Below are 16,744 nucleotides of genomic sequence, written 5' to 3'. Positions count from 1 at the left end.
TTCCCAACTTCACCACTTGGTGGAGGCCAGTCAGTAAGTCAAGGGGGGGCACAGTGTAGTTTCAGGGCCCAGAGGTTAGTACTAAGCTTAGTGCGCCCTAGAGTGTTGAAGGCTGAGCTTACGTCAATGAGGAGCATTCTTTAATAGGTTTTCTCTTGTCTAAGTAAGGTCTGGTGCAGATGTTTGAACAGTGAGAGGGCTGTGGTTAACTCAGGATTGGAACACTTCAACTTTCATTGTGCTACAAAATGGGATTGTTGTCAAACAACCAAGTCACATGTTGGTATACATATGGCTGACATATGTATACCAACAAGAACTACATTAGTGCAATATGTATGCTAAGATCACGTTCTACGTGTTATGTATACCTAAAGTCATGCAGTGGATTGTCAGATTTATGTTGGTGATGTTGACTACAAAATGCTCCCTGGTCTTTGTCGTTTAATCTGTGCTTGAAATTCAGTAACGGACAAACCCTATAGATGTTGTATACATTAAATTAATGTAAATCAAGTCTATGCAATTTATTAGGTGATTTGTTAAGCCACATTTTACTCTATTATACTAAAAATATTTTAGTCTGACCTAATTTACTTGACTAAATGAATGTGTCTTTATGTGTATTTGTGTGTTGTAGTGTGTGTTATCCTCTGTTATGCATTACATGTGTGTGTGTGTGTGTGTGTGTGTGTGTTGTGCCCCTGGTGCGTGTGTATGTGCGTGTGTGTGTGTGTGTGTGTGTGTGTGTGTGTGTGTTGTGCCCCTGGTGCGTATGTTTGTGTATGTGCATGTGTGTGTGTGTGTGTTGTGCCCCTGGTGTGTATGTTTGTGTATGTGCATGTGTGTGTGTGTGTGTGTTTTGCCCCTGGTGTGTATGTTTGTGTATGTGCATGTGTGTGTGTGTGTGTGTGTGTGTTGTGCCCCTGGTGTGTATGTTTGTGTATGTGCATGTGTGTTGTGATGATGGTGGGCATAAAGGGTCTGTTTGTAACTCTCTCAGCAGATGGTCCTACTTACACCAGTCAACCACATGCCAGAGTGTCGGGTAGCGGAGGACTCACTCCCAGACAGCCGGGTGTCCTTACAGTCAGCTGCTACTAAACATTGAGACAAAGGGCCACTTTTGTCAACATCAAGCAACAACAAACCGCTGAGGTGCCTTATTACTATTATAAACTGGTTACCAGTGTAATTAGAAAAGCAAACAAGCAATTTTGCATGATATGATTATAAACTGGGTAATTTGTTTCTTGGATGCTGATTGGCTGAAATTGGTGGTATGAGCACATTTTAATTCTTACTGTTTTAATTGTTTGTCGACAGTTTATTATAGCAATAACACATTTTGTGTAGCTGTATCCGAGAAACATTGGTGGTATTATAAACTGGACGGTTCGATCCTGAACGCTCCTTTGCTGAAAGCTGTGGTATATGTAAGCAATAAGGCGCAAAGGTATGGCCAATATACCATGGCTAAGAGCTGTTCTTAGGCACAACGCAGCGTGGAGTACCTGGACACAGTGCTTAGTCGTGACATATTGTCAATATACCCACAATGCGTTGTGTCTAAGGACAGCTCTCTGCCTTAGTATATTGGCCTTATACCACACAACCTCATGGCTAATTGCTTAACTATAAATAGAGGGGTTCAAATCCTCAATGCTGACTGGCTGATAGGTATGCCACATGTCACCATATACCACAGGTATTTATTTATAAATTATGCTTGAAAAAAACTCTTGAGATGTGCAATCTTGTTTTCAAGTGACCAAATAAAAACATTTAAAAAACAAATAAAAACAAACAGGGAATACACCATAATTCACAGGGATTGTAGGGATTACAACTGTCATTCCTAATGCATGTCTGACAGTGATTCATTGTAACGTATATAATAATAACAGCACGGTTGTGTTGAACATGTTCAAAACGAACTGTTTAATGCGGGTATTTTTACTTCTACGTATGATTCAGTGATTCAGTGCTGCTGTTGCTTTGGTCTGAAACTGTGAGATAACCACGCCCCATTCATTTGAATATATACCAAATGGAAATGTGTAATTATTAAATAAATGTGTCATCATGAAATACAAGTCCTTTGAAATAAATTAATGTGGCATTATGAAATCAAAGTTCCCTGAAATAAATAAAAGTAGGCCTTTGAAAAACAACATTTTGAAATATGTTCATATTTATATATTTATTGCCTTATATCTTTATTTCAGGATTCATTTCATAGCCATATTTATTCATTTAATACGGACTTAAATGGCATTCGATATTTACGTTCGTTGGGTTATTGTCCCTAGTAGAGGCGGGTATCGATTTACTAGATAGCGGCGTTGTCATGACAGCTACTAACAACATACTGTTCTTACAGAGAGTTCTCGAACTGTGAATAGCCTGCCAATCGGAGGGCTTGTCGGAGGTCATGTGTCTATTCGTTTATCCGCTGGACGTTCTAAAGTAACACGTTTCGATAGTAACTTCTTGTTACTGCGCGCAGAGGGGCTGTCACACGGGGACCTCTGATCGTAGGAGCTGCTGATCTAGCTCATAACAGATTGTAGCTACATATTTCATTTTTCATTAACCCCCCTCCAACACCCGTGGAAATGTTTAACAGTCTTCTCAGGGAATTTGACGAGGACCCTTTCTTCTCGTAAGTAAACCTATGGTTGGAATTTTGTATTCTGCAACACTGCCTCGAGATTTCTCCAAAAAAAATAATTAAGAGACAAGTCAAAACACAACAACTTGTTTGCTTGTCAGTTGGCAAAACCTAACAGTGTTACAGGGACTGTTAACATCTGTATAGGCTACTCAGAATCTCACACCTCGTCTATAAAAAAGACAGTCCGTAGGCTTATCACCGTAGGCTATTTTAGGAGCCGTTTTTAAAATCACTAAGGTCGCAGAAATTTGCCTATGGGTAGCTGTGCACTGATAGTCGATTTGTCATTTAAGCATGGTTATTGTGTGCCCAACGACATGAAAGCACAACGACATCCAGATTTGATGTATGATAATATGTAATAGAACTACTGAAGCATAGTGTTTTTACAGGTGTCAGCAAAATATTGTTTAATGTATTATTTGGTTTTTGATTGATGTTGTAATCAATTAATAATTTCTGATACTATTCATTTTTTTAGAATTTCAGATAATCCTGAATTAAACCTGAATGTTGATGGTTGGGAACGTTACAGAAGCATAACGTTCATTAAGTGCCTTGATAAAGTATTCAGACCCCAGACAATTTCTGAATTCATGGTAGATTAACGTTTCGTTCAGTTATTTATTTTTTTTAAACACCAAAACTCAAAATGAATTACTGTAAGATGACATTGGTTTTATGTTTGTAAATATCTGTGAGAAAAATAAAAAAACTGAAATATATTGCTTGCATATGTATTGAGCTCATGTGCTGTGGAAGCTCCCAGTTTACACTGATGAAAGCAATTGCCCCAACTAGGACATAATTACCTTCTCACTGACCTGCATCTCTGAACCCTAAAAGTTGCTGTCACATTTTCTGGATGACACGGTCTCTCCCTAAAAGTCAACTTCGAATGACAGGTGTTCCAGCCTCATGTGTGCAATGACCTCGGGACAAGGCTACAAAGACGCCAACAATCTCTTTAAAGGAGCCACAGAGTTTAATGGCTGGGAGTGAAGTGATGGGGCACTAGTCAACCATATGAAGAGCTCAGTGCTATGTATGTAAACCTAACACTGCCCATGCCTCAAGACACACCCTCCCTACAGTAAAGTATGCTGGTGGCAAGCATAGAGGGACTGTCATCAAGAGGGACTGGGCATTGTGTTAAAATTGAAGAATGAATGGATGGTGCAAAATGCATAGGAATACCGAAACAGAACATGCTTTAGTCCACAGCTTGGGAAAGGAAAGCAAGAACAAAATGGTGAGTGTCCTACAAAAGCCCAGTCGAAAGCCTGATATCAATACATTTTACAATGTGGCACTATTGGAAAATTGCAGCTCAAATTCGGAACCCAACAAACACCATGGAGCAATGAAGAATGGACAATATGACTCCAACACTGTGCAAAGCTGGTATATACCTACCCCCAAAACACTTTAAGCTGTTACTGGAAAAGATGTCTCTAACAGTTATTAGTGTGGGGATTGAATATTTATGCAAGCAACATTATTGCATTTTTTACATTTTTCGTAAAGTAATTCCCCCAAATTAAATCAATATCACTTAATCAATAATATATTTTCTATAATTTTCTCAGTGTTATATACATACACATTAATATATATATATATATATATATATATATATATGTGTGTGTTAGTGCTGTAAAACTATTTAAGTAATAAATTGTGATTAATTGCATCATCATCATCGTTTTAAAAGCACTGCGGTTGTTTATTGTATGGACAGTGCTTGGAAGTGCAGGAGCTGTTTTTTCTAAGTTAGCCCATAAGACCAGAGTGTTACAGCCCTTTAATGAAGTCCTCAACTTACCACAATAAATGGCAGTGTCAGTTTGTAGCCCATGTAAATCTAAATAGAAGGATGCTGGTCTCTGATGCCATAGTACCATCTCCTATCATTGTGCTTGCTTCACTGAAACTCTGCTCACTGAAAGTGCTGGAGTAGCCTACAGTTAAAACAACAGTAAATGTGTCACTGACCTTATACCTCTGGACCTCACATTAAATAAGTATTTTTTTCTTTATACATTTCAGGCTTTTCTGGCGAGGCAAAGTTATATCAAAGTTGAACCAATATCAGCAATATCACATAATCAACTTGTATTCTACATATCTCTAACAGAACCAGATATTATAAAATAGTAGTATAATTATTCTTTATGACAAAACGTCACTGCATTAATAATTCCTTTTAACTAGTTCCCGTTTTATATAATTCCCATTTTACTAGGTAAAAATAAATGCAGTATCATTCTGCATTCTAATCATGGAATTTCAAATGGTTTCACTTAATGTCGATGTTTGTTTCAATCTTCTTGGGAAGTGTGGTTTCAAAGTAGCCTACAGTGTTGTTTTCAATAATGTACTGAGAACACATTTTACAGCAGATGGTGCTAACGAAAGGTAACATAGCAAATCCGTATCTTGCCTAGTGGTACGTACTGCTTAATGTGACCCAACACATGCACAGAGGCTTCGGGAAATCTGCAGTCATTCTGTAAAAATGCTTATTATTTATTCTACCATAATTTGAGGAAGTGCTACGCTACCTTCTATATGGGAGTGTTTGAGGACTCAGGAGCTGTTTCACTAACCCAATAAGGAATGAGGGGGTGTGGTATATGGCCAGTATACCACGGCTATGGAGTATGACCCTTAGCCAATTAGAACAAGATAAATGTCACACAAAGTCCCATATACGTCAGCTTTTGGCCAATAGGATATTCAGGGTTAAAACTAACTTACTAACTAATGACTTTCTAATTGAATTGTATGACAGATGATACGTAATGAAACGGTTAATGGCTCCCCTCCTTAAGACTTCTTCTGTCTTTTCATTTCCTTCCTTTCCCTCCCTCCACTTCCCCACTTTCCTTTATTCTGCAGCTCGTCAAGGTAAGACTATTGGTTTTTGTACTCAAGTTCAGGTTTGGTTTATTAGTTATGTGCACAGGATTGTTGCATGTACATTAAGAGTCTTATGCCACGGTTCAGACACAGTTATTCATTTGCAGAGAATTCCATAAGCAGTGTTGAGGTATATCCTCATTTTCTTCATCTCCGTCCGCCTCTGCTTCTTCTGCCTCTGCTTCTTCTGTTGCTTCATTTTGGTTTCTGTTGCATCTGCAACTGATTCTTCATCTTCTGTTGTTTCTTCTTCTACCGGTCTTCGGTCTTCCGCTTTGGCCTTTTGCTTCTTTTTTTGTGTCTTTCTTCATCTTGTTTCTCTTCGTTTCCTCTTCCTCCTCTTCCTTCCCACAGGGATCCATTCCAGGCACACAATGAGCGAGTACGACAGATGATGCGGAGTTTCTCCGAGCCCTTTGGTCGGGAATTTGTGCCTAGTCTGACTGACGGCTTGGACAGGCCCCGTGTCGTTGCGCGCCAACCCAACCCTAGCCTGGCTTTGCGGGCGGACCACCGGGTGAGCACTTATATTTGATGCCGTGACGGGGTAGAGCAACCAGGGCCAATGTCTTGTTATTTTCACCTGTGTTAGATCCCACACATGAGTGTACTGAGTATTTGATGTAGGCTCAAACACAAACAAATCCCTGACCACAATTCATTGTGTCAGGTAAGGAAAGTGTTGTTGGTATGAATCGCCAACAGGTTGCCTCAGTGCTTTGTGGTTCATTGCAGCGGTTCCTGGCACTTTCAGCTCCAGGGACCACCAAATCACCATTAAGGACCACTGTTGGGAGTTTAGTTATTATGAATGTTATCAGTGAATCAAAGATTGAAAGTACATGTTTGTCAATATTATTATGATTGTTATAAACAAAATTGGGATGTAAAAGTAAGGTAATGTAAAATTGGTTGTTGTACTATTAATGTTACCAACTGCCATTGGCATGTTATCATAAAATCTAAATCTACAATAAAACTCTGCAATTCTTATTAATATTACTATTATTTTACATAGATTACACTAAAAGAAATAACATTGGCACATTAACAACACAACTGTATATAGTCTGTTGGAATATGTTCAACCTTTGTATATCATTTAGCAGATACAAGTTGTTGTGAGCAAGTTGCTTTTGAGCAGGCTGACAATTGTCTACATGTGTATTTTTCAGGCTACATTAGCTAACACAATATTCTGCTTGGTTTCTAGGGATATGTAGCATATGAAATGAGCACTCTCTCTGTAGTTGACATAAAGAAGTTTGCATGTTGCACACTAAATAACGGAAACCAAAGAAATATTATTTGCCTTCTCTGCTTGAAGAATACTTAATAGACTGAACCCAAAACAGAGGTTTTAAGAAATAACAAATCTGTTTTCGTTGGTCAAACACAACTCTAGCTTTTTTTGAGAAATACTAAAAATAAACAATTGTTTCGCATACTAATCTGAGACTGCCTGCAATATTGTAGACCAATGTCCATGATGTGGAACTATCTTACAAATGATGGAATTATCTTACAAATGATGGAATTATCTTACAAAAATCTTTGGTTTGACAATGATAACGTAGAGTAGTTAAAGACAGGCATGGGGTCAGTCTTGTGCCTTCTTGGTGATGGTGGAATCACATCCACCCTGACCCAGGGGTCAGTCAGTTCTTTGGCATTGACTTACAAATTGTCCTTTTCATTTGGGTCAGTGAGTGAAGGAACCTAAATACCAGCACCCCTCCCTACCCCCTTGTTTTACTGTACAGCATTCAAACAAACAGCCACGCTGACCATCCCGGGGGGGGCTTAGGTTCACTGGGGTCATTATGGAAAATGAACATGTAACTGGATCCCACCCCCCTGGTCTGGCCAGCAATGCTGGCTGAACCCCTGCTTCTCTGCTGAGGGACTAGAACGAGTGGTGAGTCGTAGGACAACCCCCTTGCCTCCCGGACCAGCTATCTTTGCCCTCAGGAGGGTATATTTAGAGCATTGTTCCACTGACACACTGCTTTCTCACTCAGACACACCAGTGGAGGACCCCACTGACCCGAGCTGCTGAAAAGCCTAGTCAAAACTGACATGCAGGTTTTCATAGCTGCGTGGCTTTGGTTAAATGCTTGAAATCCGAACGGACTCACTGGACACTGCTCATGACAGAGTTCATTTTATTTTAATACTCTGAAATTATTCCTTGTCAATAATGTGTGTATGATTGCCAAGTTAAGAGTGAGAGGGATAGTATCTTGTGGTGTGCGTGGAACTGTCACTGTTAGTATATGGTAACAGTTCTGCACATGAAAAGTACACTGCACAAAAACCTACAAAGTGGTACTTGAAGAAAGCCACAGCAAACCAAAACCGTTGAACTGCATTTCAGGACAGCACAACCGTTTTATGATAGCTTCGTGATAGTCAAACACCAACTCATTAGCTGGGCTTGGCAGTACAGTTGCATTATCAGCAGTTAAACAGAGCAGTCTTATAAAAGGTTTATTTTTTCAATGTTAGTCACAAAGGCCCTAACTCATCAAAGCAGCTCCCAGAGGACTCAGGACAGTTGATGTAGAGACGCGTCCTCTAAATCGCATCCATTGGCGTTCTGGTTTTTGTATTACAATGTTTGGTCTATCAGGCAGTCTATATACTGAGTCCACACTGGGAGGACAGCATTATTTCTTCAGTTTGTGTTACCTCGACTGGGCTCACAGGCACCCGAGCCAGCCACAAGAAGTCGCCATAGTCGTGACGAGGAAAGGCAACCATATTGTAATACTAAGGACTAGTCCAAAAGATGGATTCCTACCCTGGTCTTGCAGTGATAGAGCTAACGGTTAGGTTATGACCTTCAGCGCTGCATCATTCAGGGGCACAACACTTTTTTTTATACACATGGAAAGAGACATTATCCTTCATCTTATTTCCGGAGTGAGCCTAACGGTCTTTTGAATGGGATTGACAATAATATCTTACAATTTGTAAACACAGTTACATAATTACATTCATGTTTGCAGATTAACTTTATTTTGCTCTGAAGACCTCTCTACGCTACTTTGTGGAAGACTGTGGATGACTTTCATAGCTAAATGGTCAAGTCCAAGTAGTCCTTTCCGGCTTCAGACCGTTTTCTTCCATTTAGAGCTCTGAACATGACCTGGATAACAGGCCTTCACTCCCATCCCTCCTGGAAGACACCTTCTCTCGCTCTTTCCCAGTGAACAGGTCTCATGACGACCAAGCAGCTGCCCTGCTCTGGAAGCCTTGAGGTGCTAAACTTAGTCCCCCTGTCCCTCGCTAATCCTGCGCCCCTCCCATGAACCAAGTATATTTATCCCTGGTAATTGCTTTAATCAGATGGCAGCCTCAGCTCTCAGTCTCTGCTGGGGACCATGTTTCTCCCTCCACTTACAGGCCAACAAGGAGAGTGAGTCATGTAGAGGAGGGATGCTAACATCAAGTGCATTTTAGCAAACATCAGCCCTTTTCCTTTCCTTATTTTTTCCTTATTCTATTTTTATTCTTTCAAGCATTTTCTGCCATATTGAAGAAGAGCCGGATAGAGGAGAGAGGTTTTGTTGAAGGAGCAGTGGGCCGGATTTGAACCCACGACGCAGCAGCCTGTTTGCATTGGACGCAGAGGCTAAGACCACTGGGCCTCCCTGGGCCACGCCCCTCTCCTGAGCTTAATCTGGTTCTTCTTACTTGTGACAGCGGCGGCATGGGTTCTCTCAACCTGCTATAAAGGGTGTTCTGTTTTAAATCGTTTCTCATTGAGCACATTCATTTGAACAGCCTGGAGTAATACATAAGGAGGTATGTGGCCCCACCCACGGCGGTTGCCTCCTCGCGACGCGCTGACTCCTTGTGACAGGCGGGTCACCTGTGAGCTCACTGTAACGGTGTCTCCCTCTGTGTTCGTGAGTCTTGGCGGCCTTGCTGTCCGTGGGACCTCCAAACCGCCGAGTCAAAGCTTAGACCTAGAATGTGGTCTTCAGCTTTGTGGTATGAAAGACTTCACACACTCGGATGGACGATGCCAACATCAAGACAAACCCTACAACTTGGATATTTGCAGTCCAGTAGTAGAATATATGGTTTGGGAGAGGCAATTTGGACTTTTGAAGATGCTTTTCACCTTTCAGTTTCATTGTTCCAATACTTGAATTTGAATTTGAATTTGGACATATTCCGGATCAGGTAATAGGTAACAAAAAGTCCCTTCTGATATTGATAGCATCCCATCTGGGAGAGACCCTGGTGGTCCTCTGAGTTCACCACAGAGAGACTGTGTTTGTGTTTCAAATGGCAGCCTTTTCCATAGGTAGTGCATCACAGGTGCTAGTGCACTACACAACAAATAGGGTGCCATTTGGGACAAGGACATTGCTTTAAAGAGTGCTACTGTGGCTGTGTATCTGCCCTTTGGCCCACAGTCAGATCTGTAGTGAGTGGGTGGGGCACAGCGCCTGGATTTTGTATTAGGGTGGCATCTGTAGCCTCCCCAGTGGTGTCTATCTGTTCCTAGAACCCATGCCTTCACAGATCGCCCATTCCCCCATCGCTGCCAGCTGAAACAAAAGCCCTGTGCCCTGGCCTCAGTGTGACTCATTGCTCCCCTTTGAAAAGTGAGAGGGGGCCTATCGTGTGAGACGTGGTGCCACAACAGGCAGGGAGCTGGTCAGATAGACCAAGCAGTAGCACAGCCACCACCAAAATAATGTGTTAAAGACCCCCCTAGTCCATGCTTTACATTTTGTACTTTCGAACGTCTGTGGCCTTCTGAAGCTGGGTAATGAGAATTTATTAGTTCATAGATTCCATTCAGAGATATAATTGCCCCGTTGTGATTCGTACATGTCGGGAGCTGCAAGGAGCATTGGTGTTTTACATGACCTTTGAAAAAGAGCTGACGGAGCCACGAGACAGACTCAGACTAGCCCCCCATCCCACCACGCTCGTCTGTTTCTTAGAGCAAGGATCTGTTTTCAGTGTTAAACTGTCTGTAATCCGTGGCAACGGGTCCCAATTACACCGAGAGCAGGGCTCTCTCATCACCCTCCAGGCTGAGCTCCAGCCTCCAGCCTGCCCAACCCCCTCCTGTCTGGGGTCTGTGTCCACATACGGTGCCCGTGGCATGGTCTGGGCAGTTTGGGATGCCTGCCCGGGCCACCAGGGGTTAGAAACACCCAGAGGAATAGTCAGCGGGTTGGACTCAAGGAGAATCCTTCTCCCAGTTTGCGCATTCAGCAGGTTCAGGGCCCATGGGAGTGTGGAAACTATGTACTGAGGAGGCTTTGTACTGAGTAGGCTGTGTACTGAGGAGGCTGTGTACTGAGGAGGCTGTGTACTGAGTAGGCTGTGTACTGAGTAGGCTGTGTACTGAGGAGGCTGTGTACTGAGGAGGCTGTGTACTGAGTAGGCTGTGTACTGAGGAGGCTGTGTACTGAGGAGGCTGTGTACTGAGGAGGCTGTCTGCTGAGGAGGCTGTGTACTGAGGAGGCTGTGTACTGAGGAGGCTGTGTACTGAGGAGGCTGTGTACTGGGGAGGCTGTGTACTGAGGAGGATGTGTACTGAGGAGGCTGTGTACTGAGGAGGCTGTGTACTGAGGAGGCTGTGTACTGAGGAGGCTGTGTACTGAGGAGGCTGTGTACTGAGGAGGCTGTGTACTGGGGAGGCTGTCTGCTAAGGAGGCTGTCTGCTGAGGAGGCTGTATGCTGAGGAGGATGTGTACTGAGGAGGCTGTGTACTGAGGAGGCTGTCTGCTGAGGAGGCTGTCTGCTGAGGAGGCTGTCTGCTGAGGAGGCTGTCTGCTGAGGAGGCTGTATGCTGAGGAGGATGTGTACTGAGGAGGCTGTGTACTGAGGAGGCTGTGTACTGAAAACATACGGCAAACACAGACGCTATTTTGTGTTCATAAGTGTGCATGGTTCAGTAGTGCTTTGTGCTCACTCAGTAGTGCTTTGTGTGTGTGTGTGTGTGTGTGTGTGTGATGCTGTTCTACATGCTATGTAAATTGTGTATTGTATTGCTTCTCAGGGGATGAGCCTGTCACTTTCACCTTTCAGCAGTGTTGATAGCACGGTTAGTACACTGGACTGCTTTGATGCAGCGACAATCCTCTCTATCTCCCCAACTGACCATTGGCATGTGCTAACCCGATATCTCTTACAAAACAGGCCTTTGCCTTTATGATACACATGGCCAATTTGAAACAAGCCGAATGTTCAATTTGAGCAAAGGCCACCTGAATGGTGAACACTACCGTGTCAGAATGATAAGACGCTGACCGCGTGCTCGTATGCATGTGGTTATGCACACACAGCCTGGTTATTTTACCGGCTGGTTACATGCCAACTCCCTCAGGGGGGTGTTGGGCTGATTATTACCCCAGACAGCTGGCACCCACATCGGACCACATCAGATCCACTGGCTGGTATCCACGCTGGCTCAGCCTGGCTCTTTTGCTCTCCGAGAAAACCCTGTGGTTAGTCAGTGTATCTACAGTCCATCGTGTGATTGGGTGGGGTCAGGTAGAACCGAGATGTTTAAGCCTCTGACATGCACAGAATTTATCATTTAAGGACCGGCCTGTCTGAAGAAGGTGAGAATAACATAACCACAAATATCCTAGCTAACCTAGCTTTAGGAGTCCCAGAGGACAGCCAACCTCCTTCAATAGTTCACTACTTGAACTGGAGTCCTATGGGCCCTGGAGAGAGACCCTATGTAGGGACCCTCTGTAGGGAACAGGATGCACTCTGGGACAAACCCTAATAAAACCCAGAAGGTTAAATTATCTGTGTGATATTTGTGGTTGTAATGTTGTTTTTGCCCACAAAGCTTTATCACAAAGTTCGTATGCCCCACTAATGCATGTTGCTAAAACAAATATTGCTCTGGCTATGTAGAAAATGGCTTGATTGCCAAGATCTTCTGTTAAATGGATGTTTTTCCTTATGATGGTACAGTGTGGATGAAGGTTTTACATGGGTGGTATATGAATGTCTGTTGTAATAGTTTTATAATGGCCCATTCCTCTTGTTCTCTTTCCAGGACATGGAGTCCAGGAACCCATTCAGCATGTTAGACAGCATGATGTTTGGTGTACGGAACAGAATGGAGGACATGCACAGAAACTTTGTGAGTACTCTAGGAATGATTTGATTTGGAATTGTCGTTATTTATTCAGGTTAAATGCGCTGACCAGACTGAACAGCTCAATGCAAATAATTAAAATGAACAGTAAATCCAGCGAATCACCCAGTTTATGAAAGCTTTATAGTCACGTGAGTGTGTGTGCGTGCTTCCAGGAGAACCTGTCAACAGACTCCAACACCCACTCTTTCAGCTCCTCTTCAGTGATGACCTACTCCAAGGTTGGAGACGAACCCCCCAAGGTGTTCCAGGCCTCTTCCCAGACACGCCGTGCCCCCGGTGGGGTACGTACTCTCAAGTATGGCCAGGGACTCAGCTGGGGGGGGGCTCTCTAGGCTAATACTACACCGAACACTGAGAAACAGGACCATTTGCTAGAACAGTAAGGACTAAAATGTGTTGACACAGGAAGAGTTACTAATGCTGACTTTATTGACGTTATTTTTGTCTGTCCACCATTTGGGAAGTCGTTCTGATTGGCTGTCCCTGTGTATAGATTAAGGAGACTCGGCGGGCCTTGAAGGACTCTGAGAGTGGCCTGGAGAAGATGTCCATTGGACACCACATCCAGGACCGAGGACACGTAGTGGAGAAAAAACACAACAAGAAGACAGGAGAACGGGAGCTCAACCAGGACTTCCAGAATCTGGATGAATGTAAGTCAGCTGGAGTTTTAATATATTTGTCCTCTTGCTCAGTTGTGCACCGGGGCCTCCCACTCCTCTTCCTATTGAAGGAACTGGATTTTGACCTGTTTAATTAGTTCCTGTATGTTAGAGCCAGTTGTTTTTCTGTGAAAGGAGTACTACACATTGTTGTACGTGATCTTGAGGTTCTTGGCAATTTCTCGCATGGAATAGCCTTCATTTGTCAGAACAAGAATATAGACGAGTCAGAACAAGAATAGACTAAAGTTCTTTGTTTCTGGCCATTTCGAACCCACAAACACGGATGCTTCAGATACTGAACTAGTCTAAGGAAGGTCACCTTTTTTGCTTCTGTAATCAGCACAACAGTTTTCAGCTGTGCTAACATAATCACAAAAGGGTTTCCTAATGATCAATTAGCCTTTTAAAATGATTAACTTGCCATTGGAACAGAGGATTGATGGTTGCTGATAATGGGCCTGTGTACGCCTATGTAGAAATTCCATTGAATATCAGCCATTTCCAGCTACAATAGTCATTTACAACATTAACAATGTCTACACTGTATTTCTGATCAATTTTGTGTTATTTTAATGGACAACCACACTTCTGAGTGACCCCAAACTTTGGATTGGTAGTGTAAATATTCATATGACCTTTGTTTTTTCTGGTGGAAACATTTTAACAGAACATCACATTTTTGATGCAGCTTATAGAATATTTGCATGAAAATATGTTGCTAACTGGATGAAAGTATAGATAAAACAACCAAACAACAAACAAAATGAGCTTCCCATTGTCCTCACAACAACCCACCAAGTGATACCTGAAGTACTCTACACTAACACCTGATTTCTGCTATTTACCTTCGTAGCCGAGGCGCAGTCCTTTGACGAAGAGTGGCAGGAAGAGGTGTCTAAATTCCGACCATTCGCCCCTGCATCCCGTCTGGAAGCCCCCAAGCCCAGGGCAGGCAAACAGGCAGCTCTCACCGCCGGCCCCAGCCAAGGACGGAGGTCAGTCATCAGAAGTCAAAAGATTACATACAGGACACTAAACAAGGAGTGGCCGTAAATGAAAAACGATAGGTTTGTACTATAGGTAAATGCCTCACGTCTGCTTTGTTTTTCCCTGTTAGGGAGAAAACAACCCCAAAACCGGAAGGACGGAAAACACACATTGACACTGTCAACATCAAGGCCTCAAGCAAGACAAAGCAGTAGGAATGTCTGGTATATAAAGCTATGTCGGGCAACAACTCTTTGGGCCTTTACCAAGATCAGCTTGGGTTACGAGTCTTTTTCTCTCACTGCGCATCAGAAAATGCCCCAGTTGTTGATATGCATTTTAGCTTTTCATTTACCAATTCATTTTGACACAACCAAGTACAGAACACTTGTTAATGAAGGAACAATTAAGATTCACAGTTTCCAGAAAGCTCAGGAATGCCTGTAGAAGATTAAAACAGTGACACATAAGCTACCAGCAAGTGATAAATTATATGATTTAAGTATCATACCGTGAGAGAAGACATCTTTTATCGCAATATAGCAATGACATAGTGTCAAAGTATTTTCTCAAAAATACTATTCATGCTTTTGGAATCATGTTCACATTGTATAGTTTGTATTAAAAAGAAACAAACATGTATTTATGCATTTAGTCCATAAGTGCACTTAGAATCACAATCGTTATGTATCTTTTCTGTGTAGTGGCTATTGTTTTAAAAAATGTATTTTACTTACTGTAATCTTTGTAAAAAATAAATGAAAGAAAATAACCTTTTTATATTGTTATTTGACATGGGATTATCTTGTTTTTCACCAAATAAACTCAATTATATTAATATCCCATAAAACACTGAATTTATGGTTGGAATGAATGTGACCGATTAAGTTGCTATATAATGGGATTCCTTTATTTTGATCTTATAAGATCCTCAATTTCTTCTCAAAATATTGATTGAAAATAAATTGAATCCAAAAGCCAAATTGACTAGTTTATTCTTAACTGTATATTTGTCATCTCAAATGCAAATAATTTAGGAGCATACTCAATAAAAATCAGCAAAAGTAAATTTAGTAAAACTAAATAATGAGAACTGAGCTATATTGGAAATGTCCAGTGTGGAATATGGTGTACTTTATACATTTCTTAATGCTGTATTAAGCTGTAGGCATCTTATTTTCAGTATTTTGTGTATCCTTCACATGCAAAGATAATGGCACTGAGCCTTTTCCAAAACACCAGAAAACATTGGAAGGGATATCAAGACTATTCCAGATCCTTAATATTCTTTGGTCTGCTCTCATGTGCTGCACTCACCACCAAGCTGAAGGATCAAGATGCTTGGCTAAAATGTCCTGGTACTTGAGTTAATGATGCCATTGACCTTAACAAGGGCCCTAGGAACAGTGAATGCAAAGCAGCCACATGACATCAAACAGGCAGGTCTGACACAGGGTTTATAACTTCTTAATGATTACCTTTCTTAGTGGTAAGTTATGTCCACCTCCTGATTTCATGAAGGTCAGCAAACGTGTGTCACCTAATTTATTTAGTTCTTTGCCTTTCCCAGAGTTGACAAATGGAATTTACATGCACATTACCTAATTTTTATAATCCAGTGTGAAACAGGAAGCTATTGAAGGCCACAATACTGTTCCGTATAGTTTAAGCATAATTTTAATGCAGATTTCATTATGTTTATTATATAACAATCCTCAAGGAAGCAAGTAATACTGACACCTGTGTTTTTCCCATATTATTTTGCCTATTATATAACTAGCTCAATACTTTTTAATACAGCTGTTTTTGCTCTTCGCCAGTAGTTTGATGTGACTAAAGTGTCTTTGCCAGTGTTGTGTGATACTGTATGTACTGTTTAGCAAGATGGGCTGCTGCTGGCTCAATGTCTGTTGGACAGATGCATACGGCAGGGTATTTTTGGAACAAACCTGTCAGTGACTCAGAAACGTCTATGAACTCGTAGACAGCTGTTATGAAACTAGGGCTCTCTCAGGTCACATGCCAGATCATATGCTCCTGATCTAGATCAGCCTTGTATTCATGTGTCTCACATTTATATCAAGCGGGGAATATAGTATACGTTTACTGACGGCTGCTATGTGTCGCTGACTCACCCCCTTTCTATTTATGCAGTTTTCTTAATTAGAAGTTAAGAGAGCCGGGAGCAGTGGGGTCCCTGGGATGCCCACCAGGCTCAGGCAGACCTCTTCAGTGTGCTTACGTAACTAAGATACATTGTTTATGTAGCCTAACAGGGATGAACTATTTAGCCATGACAGTAAAACATCAGAAGTGGCAGGGCCCAGAGATAGTGTG

The 16,744-nt window shown here is 42.0% G+C and overlaps 1 protein-coding gene across 4 annotated transcripts; it reads left to right on the top strand.

Annotated features, from left to right (window-relative positions):
* The first annotated feature begins 2,452 nt into the window (after nt 1–2,452).
* On the top strand, nt 2,453–15,152 carry mlf1 (myeloid leukemia factor 1). 4 transcript variants are annotated; one of them, XM_010871488.4, is made up of 9 exons: nt 2,455–2,665; nt 5,579–5,587; nt 5,954–6,116; nt 11,634–11,678; nt 12,651–12,737; nt 12,908–13,036; nt 13,249–13,408; nt 14,274–14,415; nt 14,538–15,152. In XM_010871488.4, the coding sequence occupies exons 1-9, from the start codon at nt 2,619–2,621 to the stop codon at nt 14,620–14,622; spliced, it is 867 nt and encodes a 288-aa protein (XP_010869790.2). In that variant the 5' UTR covers nt 2,455–2,618; the 3' UTR covers nt 14,623–15,152. The 4 variants fall into 4 exon arrangements, with proteins under 4 accessions (XP_010869800.2, XP_010869790.2, XP_010869817.2 ...); XM_010871498.4 differs by lacking the exon at nt 5,579–5,587 and having other exon boundaries at nt 2,453–2,665; XM_010871507.4 differs by lacking the exon at nt 11,634–11,678 and having other exon boundaries at nt 2,457–2,665; nt 14,538–15,151.
* The last annotated feature ends 1,592 nt before the right edge of the window (nt 15,153–16,744 follow it).

Source organism: Esox lucius, chromosome 1, assembly GCF_011004845.1.
Source record: "Esox lucius isolate fEsoLuc1 chromosome 1, fEsoLuc1.pri, whole genome shotgun sequence".
Classification (NCBI taxonomy): domain Eukaryota; kingdom Metazoa; phylum Chordata; class Actinopteri; order Esociformes; family Esocidae; genus Esox; species Esox lucius.
Note: the sequence above shows the minus strand (reverse complement) of the source record. Positions and strands in the feature narration are given on the sequence as shown.

Excerpts from the sequence above, each read along its gene's own strand:
- mlf1 (XM_010871488.4), top strand. The coding sequence starts at position 2,619 with ATGTTTAACAGTCTTCTCAGGGAATTTGACGAGGACCCTTTCTTCTC. Across the intron at positions 11,679-12,650 it reads TCAGCAGTGTTGATAGCACG|GACATGGAGTCCAGGAACCC; the intron begins GTTAGTACACTG and ends TTCTCTTTCCAG. Across the intron at positions 12,738-12,907 it reads AGGACATGCACAGAAACTTT|GAGAACCTGTCAACAGACTC; the intron begins GTGAGTACTCTA and ends GCGTGCTTCCAG.